We start from the raw sequence: 13773 nt of genomic DNA, 5'->3' as shown, positions 1-13773 counted from the left end.
GGTGAGCAGGGTATACCACCTTATTGCTATGCTTAACCAATCAAAATTCACCCAACAATGAAAGTGGTCCCATCCCTACCTACAAAAAGTGTCTTCATCAACTTAAAATGAAAGTGGTCCCATCCCTACCTACAAAAAGTGTCTTCAACAACTTAATATGATAGATTTTTATTAGTTTGGGCTTTACTGGTATGCTTAGGGCACCGAACATCAACAAAGAAGGTGTAGGCTGCATCTTGAAAAATATTTTTCTTGTTCAACCTAGATTTCTGAAATTGGAATTTTCAACTGTTCTTACATATTTCATTAGATTATGATCATTGAATCAGAATGAAAATATAATTAAATTAAGACTGATATATATTGAAACATCATGAAGACGTACAATATGTTCCATTCTTGCTCATGGACCGAGTATAAACTCTTACAGAAAATGTCCAAATTGAACTAACATAACCATAAATCACTGCACCCTAAAGAGATCAATCTTCCCTTGGATGGACAAAGAATAAATTAAATTTCTTGTAAATAATTCACAGTTTATGCATGCTGATCTTAACAATAAATACAAAGAAAAAAATTAATGAAGAAATCAAACCTATGGTCCTATGGACAAGAAAAATGATGGAATCACCAACTGATGGTGCTGAGAAGTACTAATTCCTAACTAAGAACCCAGCATCTATATCGCAATATCCCAATTAATACATGCACAATCTCAATCACTTCATCTCAATATTCTGGCAGCCCTTTCACCATATTTCTGGATGGTGAAACCATATCATTGTATCTAAAACGAGGGCGTGGTGAGCAAAAGAAGTCATTCCAACTCGGCGTGAAGAGTGGAATGTCAGCCAAGTAAGTCTTATGGGCGTTGAACATCGGAGAAACATAAGATGCTCTCTCTTTATGATCATCACCGGCACCGGCACCGGCACCATCACCATCACGATCACCGCAATTCTCTTCCCTCGTAGCCGAAGATGACTTGTTCTCGTCCTGTCTGACCACCGGCTTTCGATTATCCTCTCCCTTTTGAGGCTGAGATGGTGCACTACTTTCATTTTGAGACCGTGTTGGACCGGTGAGCTTCTGAACCAAGGCCATGAAATCGCGAGCCTGCGTGTGAATGATCTTGGGAGAATGGGTGTAGATGATCACCGGATTTTGCTGCTGCTGCTGATGATGATGATTATTCACGTATGGTTTATGGATCACAAGCGAGTCTCTGTTGATCCTCAATGGAGATGGACGTGGACCATTGATCATCTGAACATCCTTTCTCGCAGCTTGTTCATGATCATCATAAAACTTTGCAGGGCTCATGTTAGCTAGCTCAAACAAATGTACACTGGAATAACAAAGACAGCTAAAACCACCCAAAACAAAGACTAGCTTACTAATATTAAAGGATATATATATATAGAGAGAGAGAGATATATATACTGTGTGGTTTGTTAGGGATGGAGAGAGAGAGGAGAGAGGAGAATATATAAGCTAGGGAAAGAACAAGGAGAGGGTGGGATTGATATGTATTAAATAGTATATAGGAAGGTAGATAGAAGTGGGAGATGAATATAAAATCAAACGCCGGAGTTTTGGATAGCCAGCGATTCTGACCGTTGACACATTGAAGGGGGTGGTGTGTGGTTTTGAAACGTTAGGGTTTAGCGGAAAGCAGGTGTGAGACGGTACCACTTTGGTACTTTTATGCGATTTTTTCGGACGGACAGCGACGGCTCAGTTGGCGGTAGCAAGTTAAGAGGTTTTATTAATTGTTAATGTATTAGGTACTAGTTTTAGAGAAAATTATAAAATATTGGATTTTGGGAGGTTTTATTACTTTGATATGGGTCAACGAGCTCTTTTAAAATTCACAGTGAACATGATTCATTTGCCCAAGTTGCCCTTAGTATTTCTAGATACTATTTTTGTGCACGAAAGTACTATTTTTGTGCACAAGATATCACTCTTGTGATCAAAGATACCACTCTTGTGATAAAAGGTACCACTTTTGTATAGGTAAATACCACTTTAATTTGTCCAGATCGAGGTAACACGTTTGTGCATATAAGTACTAATTTTGTGCACACATGTATCATTTTTTGTGCAGAGCATTTTTAGTACTTGGTTTACACAAAATGGTACCTGTATGTATAAAAGTGGTATCTTTATACACAAAAGTAGTACTTACGTGCAAAAATAGTGCCCCAACATATTAAAAGTAGTTTGAGCAAATGAATAGTATTTTTTCATATTCACATCAAATTTTGGTCAAAATTCATGAATTTAAAAATTGTTGATTTCGACTCCATCTCTAAGTAATTAAACCTCCCAAAGTCCATATTTTTTAATAATTTTTCCTATCATTTAAGGTTTAATTATTATATTATTATGTTGAGTCTAGGCATAGTTAGTGAGATACGGTACACCAACGGGCATCTATCTCAATTGTATAACCTTTCCATGAAGAAGGGAGGGATTTGACCCCGAGTGTAGGCAGAAAGTGTATGTGAGTAGGTGTGCGTGTTTCTTCCCTTGATAAAAAAGAAAACAAAAAAAAGGTAAAATATAGTACCAAAAAAATGTATTTGGAAATGTATAAGTATAATTTGAATCTTTTTTAAAAATACGTTACGAAAAATCGGTTAAAAAAATGGAAATGTAAAAATACGAATATGAATACGTACATGTGTATACACATTTTATGGACTGAAAATATGGGATGGAAAATTTGGCTATACATGTCTATTTATTTATTTTATATATCATATCCTCTCCTTAATAATTCATACCAAAACCTATCATCCACATATAGAAACATTAGGTCTTCAAAGCACAGTTTTACTAAAAACCTCTATTCTCAATCCTTACTCAACAACTTACATCTCCAAAATCTTATTTTCCTAAAAGTGGTTACTATTTAATTCCAATCCTCAAAGGTACCTTAAATAAGGTTATTTACAACTTAATCCTCAAAGGCACCTTGAATAAGGTCATTTTCAAACTCAATCCTCAAAAACAACTTGAATTAAGCCATTTCCCCTATCGCGTATCTTATATTCTAGGATCGTATGCCCTTTAGGAGCACATATGTCTATTTATCTCACTCATTTTCAACCGTATACGTATGAGGAGGGAATGACGTTTAGCCTGATTCTTGACATAATCAAGATATGTAGGCATTCTAGAACATCCTAATCTGCTCACCTCATCCACAGTACTTCAATACCTCTTAAATACACATATATTCATTCCCTCAATCCCTCTTATAACAAAGGGAATTATATTTGACCTGATTCTTGACATTAATCAAGATATGTCGACAATCTAAGCAATCCTAGTTATGGTAACCCTATCCATAGGACCTCAATACTTCTTAAACACACACACACACACACACACATTCCCTTTTACAATAGTGGGAACTACGTTTGACCTTATTCTTAACATAATCAATCCCGTCCAAGATCCGGTCACCTCATCCCGGGATTTCAACACCCTATCCGTAGGATCTCAATACATTATACACGTACCTCAAACTCAAATAAACTTAATACCTCTTACAATGTAATTAACTACGATTGACTTGATTCCCACATGTCCAATATTGTAGGGATACGAAGGCAATTTAAGCAACCTTAAGTCTAGTAATCTCATTCTTCGTATCTAATGTTCAAATTCACTTGTGCATTACAAGATGACACTTCTTAAAAGTTAAAAAATGTGAATTTTATATAGGCCACTCTCTGATATCTCATCTGTAACAACTTGAACCCAGGGGTCCGAATCATCACATGATTCCTTACCCGGACCTGAGGTTAACTAGAGGCAAAACTGTCATTCTACTTTATTTGATGCCTTGGGAGCCACATTAGCACCATACTGATTTGCTATGATGACATTTGAATGAATAAGATTCATTACCATACTTAAAATTCAACTCGGAAGTCCAAAGGTCACAAGTGTAAGTCATTTCTCGACCAAATAGCGGTCAATGGGTCAACTATAAGGTTACTGGTCATGCACGAGTACCAATAGTCAAACAGAAGTGGAGCAACGAACCAAAATTGGATAAGTCGAAGAAATGGGCAATTGGGGTCATTCGAGCTCTTGCATAACACTGTGCGAGCGCTTGGGCTATGCCCTGTGCTCGTTGTGCGCGCAAGGGAAACCATACATGCGCAAGGTTGCTGAGGGTCTGAGCGCTCGGTATTAGAAATTGGCTACTGAAGTTGGGAGCTTAGAGAGGCTACGAGCACTCGACTTGCCCAAAATGGACTGCGAGTGCTCGGCCTTGTTGCTGCAAGGGCTTGGCCAAGCTTACAAGAGGCTGTTTGGCTTCTCTAAACCCATTTTCTATCTGGTTCATGTTTCTAAGCGCTCATATTTGGTCATTTTAACCATTATGCCCCTGTCCAACTTATTAACAAGATCAATAAAACATCATGCAGTCATATACATCAACTTATATGAAATAAATATATCATTTTTAATACACACATATGATATTAATATCATTCGTTACATGTCCCGAAGTTATACGAGTTTAATGGAATACATTAACAGAGTTATGCGTTTACATTGCCAATGAAAATATCAAGTTAATAATAAAGCTTTACAAACATTAAACAACAGTTTTTTTTCACACTTTTTTACCACGGTTTTAAAAAAACTGTGGTAAAAAATCCTTTCTACCACGATTTTAAAATAACCGTGATAAATTTTTATCACGGTTATTTTAAAATTATGGTAGAAGATTTTTTCTACCACAGTTAATGAATAACTATAATAAAAAATATATTCTTTTACCACGATTTTAAAATAATTGTGGTAGAAGATTTTACTTTTTATCACGATTATTTTAAAATCTTGGTAGAAAGTGAAATTTTTACGCTTACCTTTTGGCGGGTCTTATACCCTCGTTTGTGTCAATAAAAAAAAAATATATATATATACTGCTCACATGTACAGAAACCACACACATACAACACACTTACAGAACACAAACATATATCTAAAAAGCCGGCAGCCCCTTTCTCGATCTGGTTCACGATTCGGAGTCTATGGCCTCTGAAATTCTTGAAATCAATGTATACGGAGGCAGCAACGCAGGAGGAAGCTCCACCGCTGCCTGCTGCCGAGGAGAAGCCGCCGGAGAAGGAAGAAGATAAAAAAGCAGAGCAAGGAGATGAAAAGAAAGCCGGCCACCCCCTTTCTCTCAGACCGTCCAAGCCGTCTCCAAGCCCAACCTTTCTACCGAAGCCACTGAGGGTTGAGTCGACGGTCAGCGCAGCGTTAGAGTAGAGAAGATAGCGGCACAGCTGATTGGCGTCGAGATTGAACAAGGATTAGCCCCTTTCTCCAAGCCCTAACCCTAGCTCCCTCTCTCATTCGAAGCCCTAAATTCGAAGGACACGAATTGAGGTTTGTATTTTCATCCCCTGTTATATTCATCAAATTGATACTCAAATAGGTATGGTATGGGATTCGCCCCATACTTCTAATAGAGACAGTGGTTAATTTGGTGGGTTATATATAGATCTTCCGTCTTCTGCTTTATATATCATCTTTCAGGAGCATTATGTTTCGCCAAAAAGTTGAAACCCTTTGTTCTGTTCTGCTTATATGTCCTTTTTTCTTTATTTAATGGCTTGCAGTCGATCCTCAACATTTCTATTCTATGCGCATGATCGTGACCTTTAAGCCACTAGATACCTCTCTCTCGGGTGTTTTCCAAGTTTGTGCTCTTAAGATGGTGGTTCTCATGCCATAACGTCCTTAATCATGAAACGAAACAACAATAGTAAAGTGTTCTTACCACAACTTTTGCCAAACAAACCACAAAATTCCAGACTTAGCTCCCCACCCATTCCTCCAAAATAAATAAATAAACAAAACCTCAATATTCAATTGATAGAACTATCCCGCACTTCTGCAAGCATTCCATTGAAAAACTTGAAGTTCACCATTATTAAACTTCAGTTCTATGCTAATATATTGGCAAAAGTGTGTTTATTAGGATCAGTTAAGTTGCTATCAGGGAAGTACCAACTAGCCTGCTAGAAGAGAGTAAAGAGTACAATATTCATAAAGGAAGTCAGCAGACAACATTTGGGATCTAAATGAAAATTTTAATGCAAATTTCAGTCAAATTAAAATGTCTACTGCCTCTCTGGTAAAGAAATGCTCCAAACAATTAAAATTGTAACACCATACCCCAAGAATTCCAAGTACAGAAAGACGAATGAGGCATATGATATACTCCAATGACGTCTCCTGCATAGAGAAACATTTCATACATAAGTCACTTGCGCATATAGATTATAGAAGAAACAATTCTAAATATTACATTTATATGATCAGCAAACATTAATATGGAAATAGAAAAACATAAGCACCATTCTAAACTGTGAAGATTATGAGAGGAATGAGAATGATGAAGGTTATGAGAGCAATGGGAATGATGAAGATTTTTGAGGTCAGTGCCATGGCAGAAACACTTGTGTTCATATTTATGACCAGTGAAGTTGTGTTGACCGAGTAGTGGATTGCTCCCTGTGTCCAGGAGCCCATGTCCGGGCCTTGCACCCTCCTCCTCTCCTCTAACAACTAACCACTAACCCCTAACATTCTTGCCCTTAAAAATAATAATAATAAATAATAAATAAATATATTAAATTATAACCAGTGAACAGACCCTTGTAAGATTCGTCCACTACTAACAAAACAATGCAAATGGGTAAACTTCTTCATGCATAAACAATGCCATCCACTAACAGAGGAGGAGAGCAATCTAAATGGGTTCCTTCATATTTATACCGTTGAAAACAATGTCATCCACTAACAAAGGAATATAGGAAAGCAAAATGGTACAAAAACAATATAAATGGTGTCAAACCAATTGTCTCTCATTGAACTTCTTCGTGCATAATTATACAGTTGAAAACACACACACAAACCAGAAAAATAAAAAAAAACCATCTCCAAGCCGGCCACCCCCTTTCTCTCAGACCGTCCAAGCCGTCTCCAAGCCCAACCCTTCTACCGAAGCCACTGAGGGTTGAGGTATGCTATGGGATTCGCCCCATACTTCTAATAGAGATAGTGGTTAATTTGATGGGTTATATATATATCTTCCTTCATCAAATTGATACTCAAATAGGTATGGTATGGTATTCGCCCCATGCTTATTCTAGCTCCTAAGGTGCACTTATTCTTTTGGTAGCAATCAATGCTCTCTGTTTCTCAGTAGTACAGTTTTAAAATATGTTAAAATCCTTTATTTTTGAAAAACCATTTTTCAAAAGGACATTTGAAACAAAACTTTGGGCCTCTTCAAGATCAAGCCGGTCATTCAAGGTCTTTCCAAGGTCAAATTACCTGTGCCTTAGATATGTAATTGAGGATGAAGATTTCTAGCCATGTTCTTCTTCTACCTATTCCACATTGTCTTCAATGGTTACTCATATACTTATGACATTTTGACACATACCAGAATTTTGAGTAGGACATTGCCAACACATGCCTCGTATTTCTAACCTGGAGAAATACCAGAAAGAGCATAGGTTGAGGAGGCAATAGAAGATGTAACAACCTATAGTTTAGAAGTGGCTATGGCCTTACCTGAAGCCAAATGGTGAAATAGGATTTGGTAGCTCACCTATGATTTAAGGCTCTGTTGAGACACGTTCTGTATTTGATAACAATTTTTAAAAAAAATTGAAAGAGTATTGCTAACACTGTAGTTGACCTTTCTACTGGTTTTTTTTTTTCCTCTTAATATATGCATTGATATAATCAACAGTCTTATATTTTTTTTTATCTTGATTGCATGAATTGTTCACGGGATTGTCTCTATGTTCATTATGTACTGGTTAAAAGATTCTTTGGATTGCTTTATTTTACTAGAACATATTTATATTTTTTGTTTCTATTTTTATTTTTATTTTAAAAGTTTATGTTTGACTTAATTGCAGCTCTCTCAACGCACTATGGCAGGATCTTTGTTGAAGTATCTTTCAAAGCTTCAGGTATGGCATTGTTTCATTTGTTAATATAACTATATTAGAATTAGTTTTAATTTTTCACTTATTGACTTTTTCTTTCAATTTAAAGTTACTTTTTTTTTTTTTTGTTCAGATAGTACATCTCACTTGATTTTAGAAAGTTTCTCTTTCTTTAGTTTTTCATTGTTTGTGCTTTGTAGTTTTCTCTTCATACCTGTATGTCATGCAGGTTGATGAAGAACCAGCAATTAGAACGAACACCACTATACTACTTGGGAATATCGCCACTCGCCTTAATGAAGGGGTTAGTAGCAGTTAGCTTGCATTTTTTCCATTCATTCATGTTGAATTACTCTACACTTCTGTTTCAGATGCTAATTTTTTGTTATTTGGTAGCATAACAAACATTTATTATCTAGTGATCGCATGATTAATATATTTTGGTATGAATTGTCCCTCATTTGCCAAACCACAAAGAATATGATATAAAAAAATAAAAATTATATATCTAAAAAAGATTTGTCCTTTCTATATAAATGGTGAAGATTTCTGAAACGACAATGCAGACATGGAAAAGAGTTTTGATAAATGCATTGATAGTTCGTGCTTTGCGTGATACATTTTCTCCTGCACGAGGAGCTGGTAAGATCCATCGCTTTTGTTAGTTTATTTATTTTTTACTAGAATTTAGTGATGTTTTTGTTCCAGGAATTCATTGCATGTCATATCATCTCTCTCTCTCGGCCCCTGGTTTGACATTATCAGATTAATATTTTGGTAGGTGTTATGGCTTTATGTGCCACCAGTTCCTATTATGACATCACTGAAATTGCAACTTGGATTCTACCGAACGTTGTTGTGCTTACCATTGATCCTGACAGGTTATCTTCTCTTCAGATGATCTATTTTTTTCTTTTTTTTCTTGGTATTTCTCCCTTGATGCAATTGCCCATCATTTGACTTTTTAATTGATTAAGCCTGAATTCGGGATCTATATCAGAAGCTTTTATAGTCTTCTGTTTGGTATTCTTGCTTGACAAGGGGGTTGATAAAGAGCCACATGGAGTAGATTCTTTCCCTACTTTGATTCAACTATAACTTGATTAATTGAATGTTGTACAATTTTATTAATGATTGACGGTTGATTTAAACAAATAACCTTCTCGGTGGTCTTAGAGATGGTATATGCTGTCACCAATGGGCCATTAGCCGAATGGTATAACCTCCCTACCCTCAAAGAGGAGGAAGAGAGAGGAGGGGGGGTGTTGTTTTGACCCCCAATGTGTGCGTGAGTACTTACCTGATAAATAAAGAGAGGAGATGGTATATTATGTTATGTGCTTCTTTTAGTTAGAAGTTTGAACAGATATAGTATAATAACTGGTATAGGTCTTGCTACTTATGCAAAATTTGTGCTGGAAATTTTTTTGGTACTTCATGCTTTGCATCCTCTTTTTTCTCAAAATGTTTTATAAAACCACTTTTTCAACTTGTTCTTCGACACCTTGTTTTTGAAGGGTGACCTAACACACCACATCTCAATGGTAGATGACGACTTCACATAAATATAATCTTTTGGACTAACAGTAACCTGGTGCCAACTTGGCAGTCTAGAGATTCTTGTCTGTTGAAGATAGCCCCTGGGCAGTTTTTTTCTCCTGAATACCTGGACAAGTTTAACCGCATAAATCTTAAGTATTTAGTTGGACATCCGATGGACTTATGGTGGTGTAGACCCAGAGTCAACTGGTCCTTATGACTTATGAGTAAATCTTAGGTCAAAGAGTATCGCCGTTGAATAATTTGATTTACAAAATTTTAGACTATCTACTATCCTTTTGAGCTATCCAATGAAATAGAAGGTGGATGCTTCTAAAAAAATGACAATATCTTCTATCTTAAAGGTTTGATCTGTTAGCAGTTGGGTCCTTGTCCTTCTTGTCAGATGTATCACTTCCTGCTTCTAGGATACAGAGTGTTCTGTTGTTATAATCTTCATGGAAATGAATTGCTTATGTTGGTTGAGCATTGCTTGGGGATCTCATCAACGGTGACAGTCAGTTTCATATATAGATATACACACGCACATGATAAATTAATTACGTGCACAAACTTTCAAAAAATGGTGCATTCTTCTTCTTGTTGCTTTTGTAAGTGAAAGGAAGGCACTAAACTCCTGTGTTCCTCGATCTTAAATTTGGCAGCATATGAATATGATATTAAGATTTCAGTTGCAATGAAATTTTTAGTGTTTTCTAGGTACTTAATCTTTCCCTTTGATTGGGTGCAATAGCTTAAGAATTAAGATTGATCTTACTTGTACAATTTTGTACATGTACCATTTATTTGTCACTTGGGTATATTCTAGAGAGCAAGGTGGCTCAGTTGTGACAGGGATTTCGTCTGCATGCCCTGTGGAGTATTTTTATGCCGTAATTTTATCAGCTGAACACAACAAAATTTTTTGAATGTCACTTTCTTTCTTGGTCTGCTGATTCTACCCTCAGTTGCAAATGTGATGTTCAGGTAGGGGAGTGATCATTTAAAGGTTCCTTTACTTTTTGTTTTCACTAATTTTATGAGCCGAACACAACGCTCCACTCAACTAAATTTCATAAATGTCACTCTCTTGGCCTACTGATTTACCCTCCATTGCAAGCCTGATGTTATGGTAGGGGACTAGTCATTGCAGGGCATCTTTGTCTGAGTGGTCTTCTGCTCTCCAATAGATTTTATGCCTTAAATGTGTTGGTCAAGAACAGACTACAGAGCAATCACATAAATTTCAATTTAAACTTTAATTTTTGAAGTTTTATTTGTGCTGAAGTTTTATGCTTTTTATTGTTTCTTGTAAGAGTTTCCAGGCTCAACAGTTCTGGTGTGTTTGAAAGGAACAAAGTATGCATACTTTTGGAACTGTTGTAGGCTTGGGATTTCAGTTCAGTTTGTCCTAATCTTACACAATTCCATTCTAACATTTTATACTTACAAATATTATTATTTCACACCTACTTTTGTTTTTCTCAAATTACTTTTGTTGCATATTACTACTCAAATGATTTCTTTTGGTGACGGGTTGAGTTAATACGAAGAGTAGATCTTTCAATATACCTTTATTATAATGCTTGCTTTGCTTGGTTTTATTTTGACAACTTTACAATTTGTTTTGTATTATCTGACTTCAACTATTACATCTTTGTAGGTCAAAGCTAGGATTGCGATTGCCGTTACTTTTTTTGTTGCCGTTATATTATTTGTATGGCTCATGAAGAAGTTGCATATATGTAATGGAAGAGAGAGACTAAAACAAAGTAAGAAGATATAAGAATTTTTGTTTTATTTTGGTATGGTATAAGAAATTAGAAATTTGTATATGATTAATTTTTGTATAAAACAATGATTTGGAATTGGTTATATATATATATATATGATATTGGTTAGTTGTAAGTTATTTTGGTTATGATACTATTTTTAATTTATTTAGTGTTTGCTTCTGGAGTCCTCGCAAGGCTAGTAGTAGGGAGAAAAAAAGGCCTCGTGGGGTTGCAATATTTTTTTTTAAAAAAATTATGTAACACTTTCTATCACGGTTTTGCACCGTGGTAGAAAGAACAACTTCACGGTTGGAAAAGGACTTTCTACCACGGTGGAAAACCGTGGTAGTAAGTCATGACTTACTACCACGGCTGTTTCTACCACGGTTCAAAAGCGTGGTAGAAAGTGTTTTCCACCGTGGTAAAAAGTCAATTTTCTTGTAGTGAAATGTGACGTTGATTATAAAGGATAATGAAATTAAACATCCTAACTCCGCTATAGGATAATGAGGCGTCATATCCACTTCGTCGCTTGTAAATCTTGAAAATGTTTAAGATAAAGGGGTGAGCACCACCGCTCAGTGGAGTATGCCTAAGGCATGATTCCTAAAGGCAATTGAGCGAACACCAAGGGGAATAGGAGACAAGGATGAAGGATCATGCTCGTAAGGAAAAAAAATGAAATCATTAATAACATATAAGCAACATTGCGTTGGCAAAAACCATGATCACACATACAAATGCTCCACGATTACAACAATGCTTCTAATAGTTATACTTATGCCGAGTGCCATGATCCTCATTTAACCAATTCCCATGACTCTTAACTAGTGCGTATGCACCTCAACATCTAAACCAACCTAATCTCACAAACAACATCAAAGACCACCACTACCAAATGGCATAAGTCCACCGCTTGTCAACATCAATTAGCTATCCCTGGCGCGAATCCACCACTCACCACCATTTGGGGCCTAGCTATTATAATATCGGAAACAAGATTACCGCTTGTCTTCCGTTCTCACAACTATGTTTCCAACCCTTCAATTCTTTTCTCATATCCATAACTAACCACCATCCATAGCCCACACACATACCACCCGATGCTTGTGAATGAATGCTTAACCTTCAATTTACAATAGTCATCTTTTATCTACCATTATGAAAGGAACATGCCATCAAGCACTCACATAGCCATATTGCACACACAAGCTTCTATAATATAAAACTCATCATTTTATTCCATATAGTCAATCATCAAACACCAAACATGCTTATTAACAATAGAGCAATTATCCAAATCACGCTACATATAAATATTACAAATTCTACAACTTTACTCATGGATTGATATTTAACAAAATTAATAACACAACCATCATAATTAAGCATGCTAGCAAAATATTCATATAACCACCTTAGCATACAAATTGATAAAATTCTTCATACTACTAACAATTCTTTCCACAAAGATGACACATAATTAACATCACTAAACATCAATTTAAACACATGTAGTATACAATTTATAAAATCAAGCATCTATGGGGCAAGATAATAACATTCATCTTTACACATTTAACTAATAACAACATCATATGGTATCTACAACATGCTATAGCACATAATCATCACAAGAGAGCTTGCAAAGTTAAAGGACTCCATGAATTAGACACCCTTACCTCTTGAATGCAGAAACCCTAGCTTTGGCTCCTTGTGAAACTACACCAAAATACAAGCTAGCTACACTGATGGAGAATGGAGGATAAGAGGAACAAACTTTACTTTTGGAGCTTCAACAAAATCACACCATCAAGGGGAACTTGAATTTTTGAAATGCTTAAATGGGGATGAAATTGGTACCATATTAAAGCTCTTATGATGTAGGTTCAATCTCGCTCTTGGCTCAAGGCCAAAATCCTACTACAAAGGTACCAAAAGTGAGCTTAAAGTGGGCATTAATGGGGGAAAATGATGGAGGAAGAAGAAGAAGAAAGAGGAGGAAGCATGGTCCAAAAATGGGCTGAAAAATCTGTAGAAAATATAACCCATATCCCCCACATGTGAGGTCAAAAGTGGTTAACTCACAAAATGACTAAAATACCCCTATAAACCCATTAAACTACAACTACACCACTAACATGAAAAATTCCAATTTTTCCCACTTATATGTATCAAATAACATATATAACATGTATATGAATCTATAACATATTTTTCGAGCACGTAAATCCGGGCGTGGGGCTCACATGGGACCTCCAGACCCGAAAATCTAGAAAATACAAAATTGCACCAAAATACATTTCTAAGAGTTCTAAACTTAATTAATGTCCCAAATGACTACCAGGGTCCTTATGGCATGCTAATCGATGCACAGCATGCAAAGCGATGCATAAAAAAAAATTACTGAAAATTGAAGAAAATTCGAAAAAAATCCGAGACGTCACAAT

General features: G+C 36.0%; 2 protein-coding genes across 4 annotated transcripts; one reads left to right on the top strand and one right to left on the bottom strand.

Annotated features, from left to right (window-relative positions):
• Positions 1-396: 396 nt before the first annotated feature.
• On the bottom strand, positions 397-1354 carry LOC132288054 (VQ motif-containing protein 8, chloroplastic-like). The gene has a single exon (XM_059789836.1). The coding sequence runs from the start codon at positions 1324-1326 to the stop codon at positions 733-735; it is 594 nt and encodes a 197-aa protein (XP_059645819.1). The 5' UTR covers positions 1327-1354; the 3' UTR covers positions 397-732.
• Positions 1355-4964: 3610 nt separating this feature from the next.
• Positions 4965-11456, top strand: LOC132295428 (uncharacterized). 3 transcript variants are annotated; one of them, XM_059793701.1, is made up of 6 exons: positions 4965-5427; positions 7980-8033; positions 8239-8313; positions 8555-8651; positions 8791-8890; positions 11212-11456. In XM_059793701.1, the coding sequence occupies exons 2-6, from the start codon at positions 7995-7997 to the stop codon at positions 11276-11278; spliced, it is 378 nt and encodes a 125-aa protein (XP_059649684.1). In that variant the 5' UTR covers positions 4965-5427; positions 7980-7994; the 3' UTR covers positions 11279-11456. The 3 variants fall into 3 exon arrangements, with proteins under 3 accessions (XP_059649684.1, XP_059649683.1, XP_059649682.1); XM_059793700.1 differs by lacking the exon at positions 4965-5427 and adding an exon at positions 7171-7207 and having other exon boundaries at positions 8576-8651; XM_059793699.1 differs by lacking the exon at positions 4965-5427 and adding an exon at positions 7171-7207.
• Positions 11457-13773: the final 2317 nt, after the last annotated feature.

Source organism: Cornus florida, unplaced genomic scaffold (assembly GCF_030987335.1).
Source record: "Cornus florida cultivar Cherokee Brave unplaced genomic scaffold, ASM3098733v1 CherokeeBrave_3.0.0_Hap2_Chr02, whole genome shotgun sequence".
NCBI classification, from domain to species: domain Eukaryota; kingdom Viridiplantae; phylum Streptophyta; class Magnoliopsida; order Cornales; family Cornaceae; genus Cornus; species Cornus florida.
The sequence above is the reverse complement of the archived record's forward strand: the minus strand, read 5'-3'. Positions and strand labels throughout refer to the sequence as shown.

Coding starts and splice junctions, on each gene's coding strand:
- LOC132288054 (XM_059789836.1), bottom strand. CDS start 1,326: ATGAGCCCTGCAAAGTTTTATGATGATCATGAACAAGCTGCGAGAAAG.
- LOC132295428 (XM_059793699.1), top strand. CDS start 7,187: ATGCTTATTCTAGCTCCTAAG. Junction 7,208..7,979: donor TGCTTATTCTAGCTCCTAAG/GTGCACTTATTC, acceptor ACTTAATTGCAG/CTCTCTCAACGCACTATGGC. Junction 8,652..8,790: donor TTCTCCTGCACGAGGAGCTG/GTAAGATCCATC, acceptor ATATTTTGGTAG/GTGTTATGGCTTTATGTGCC.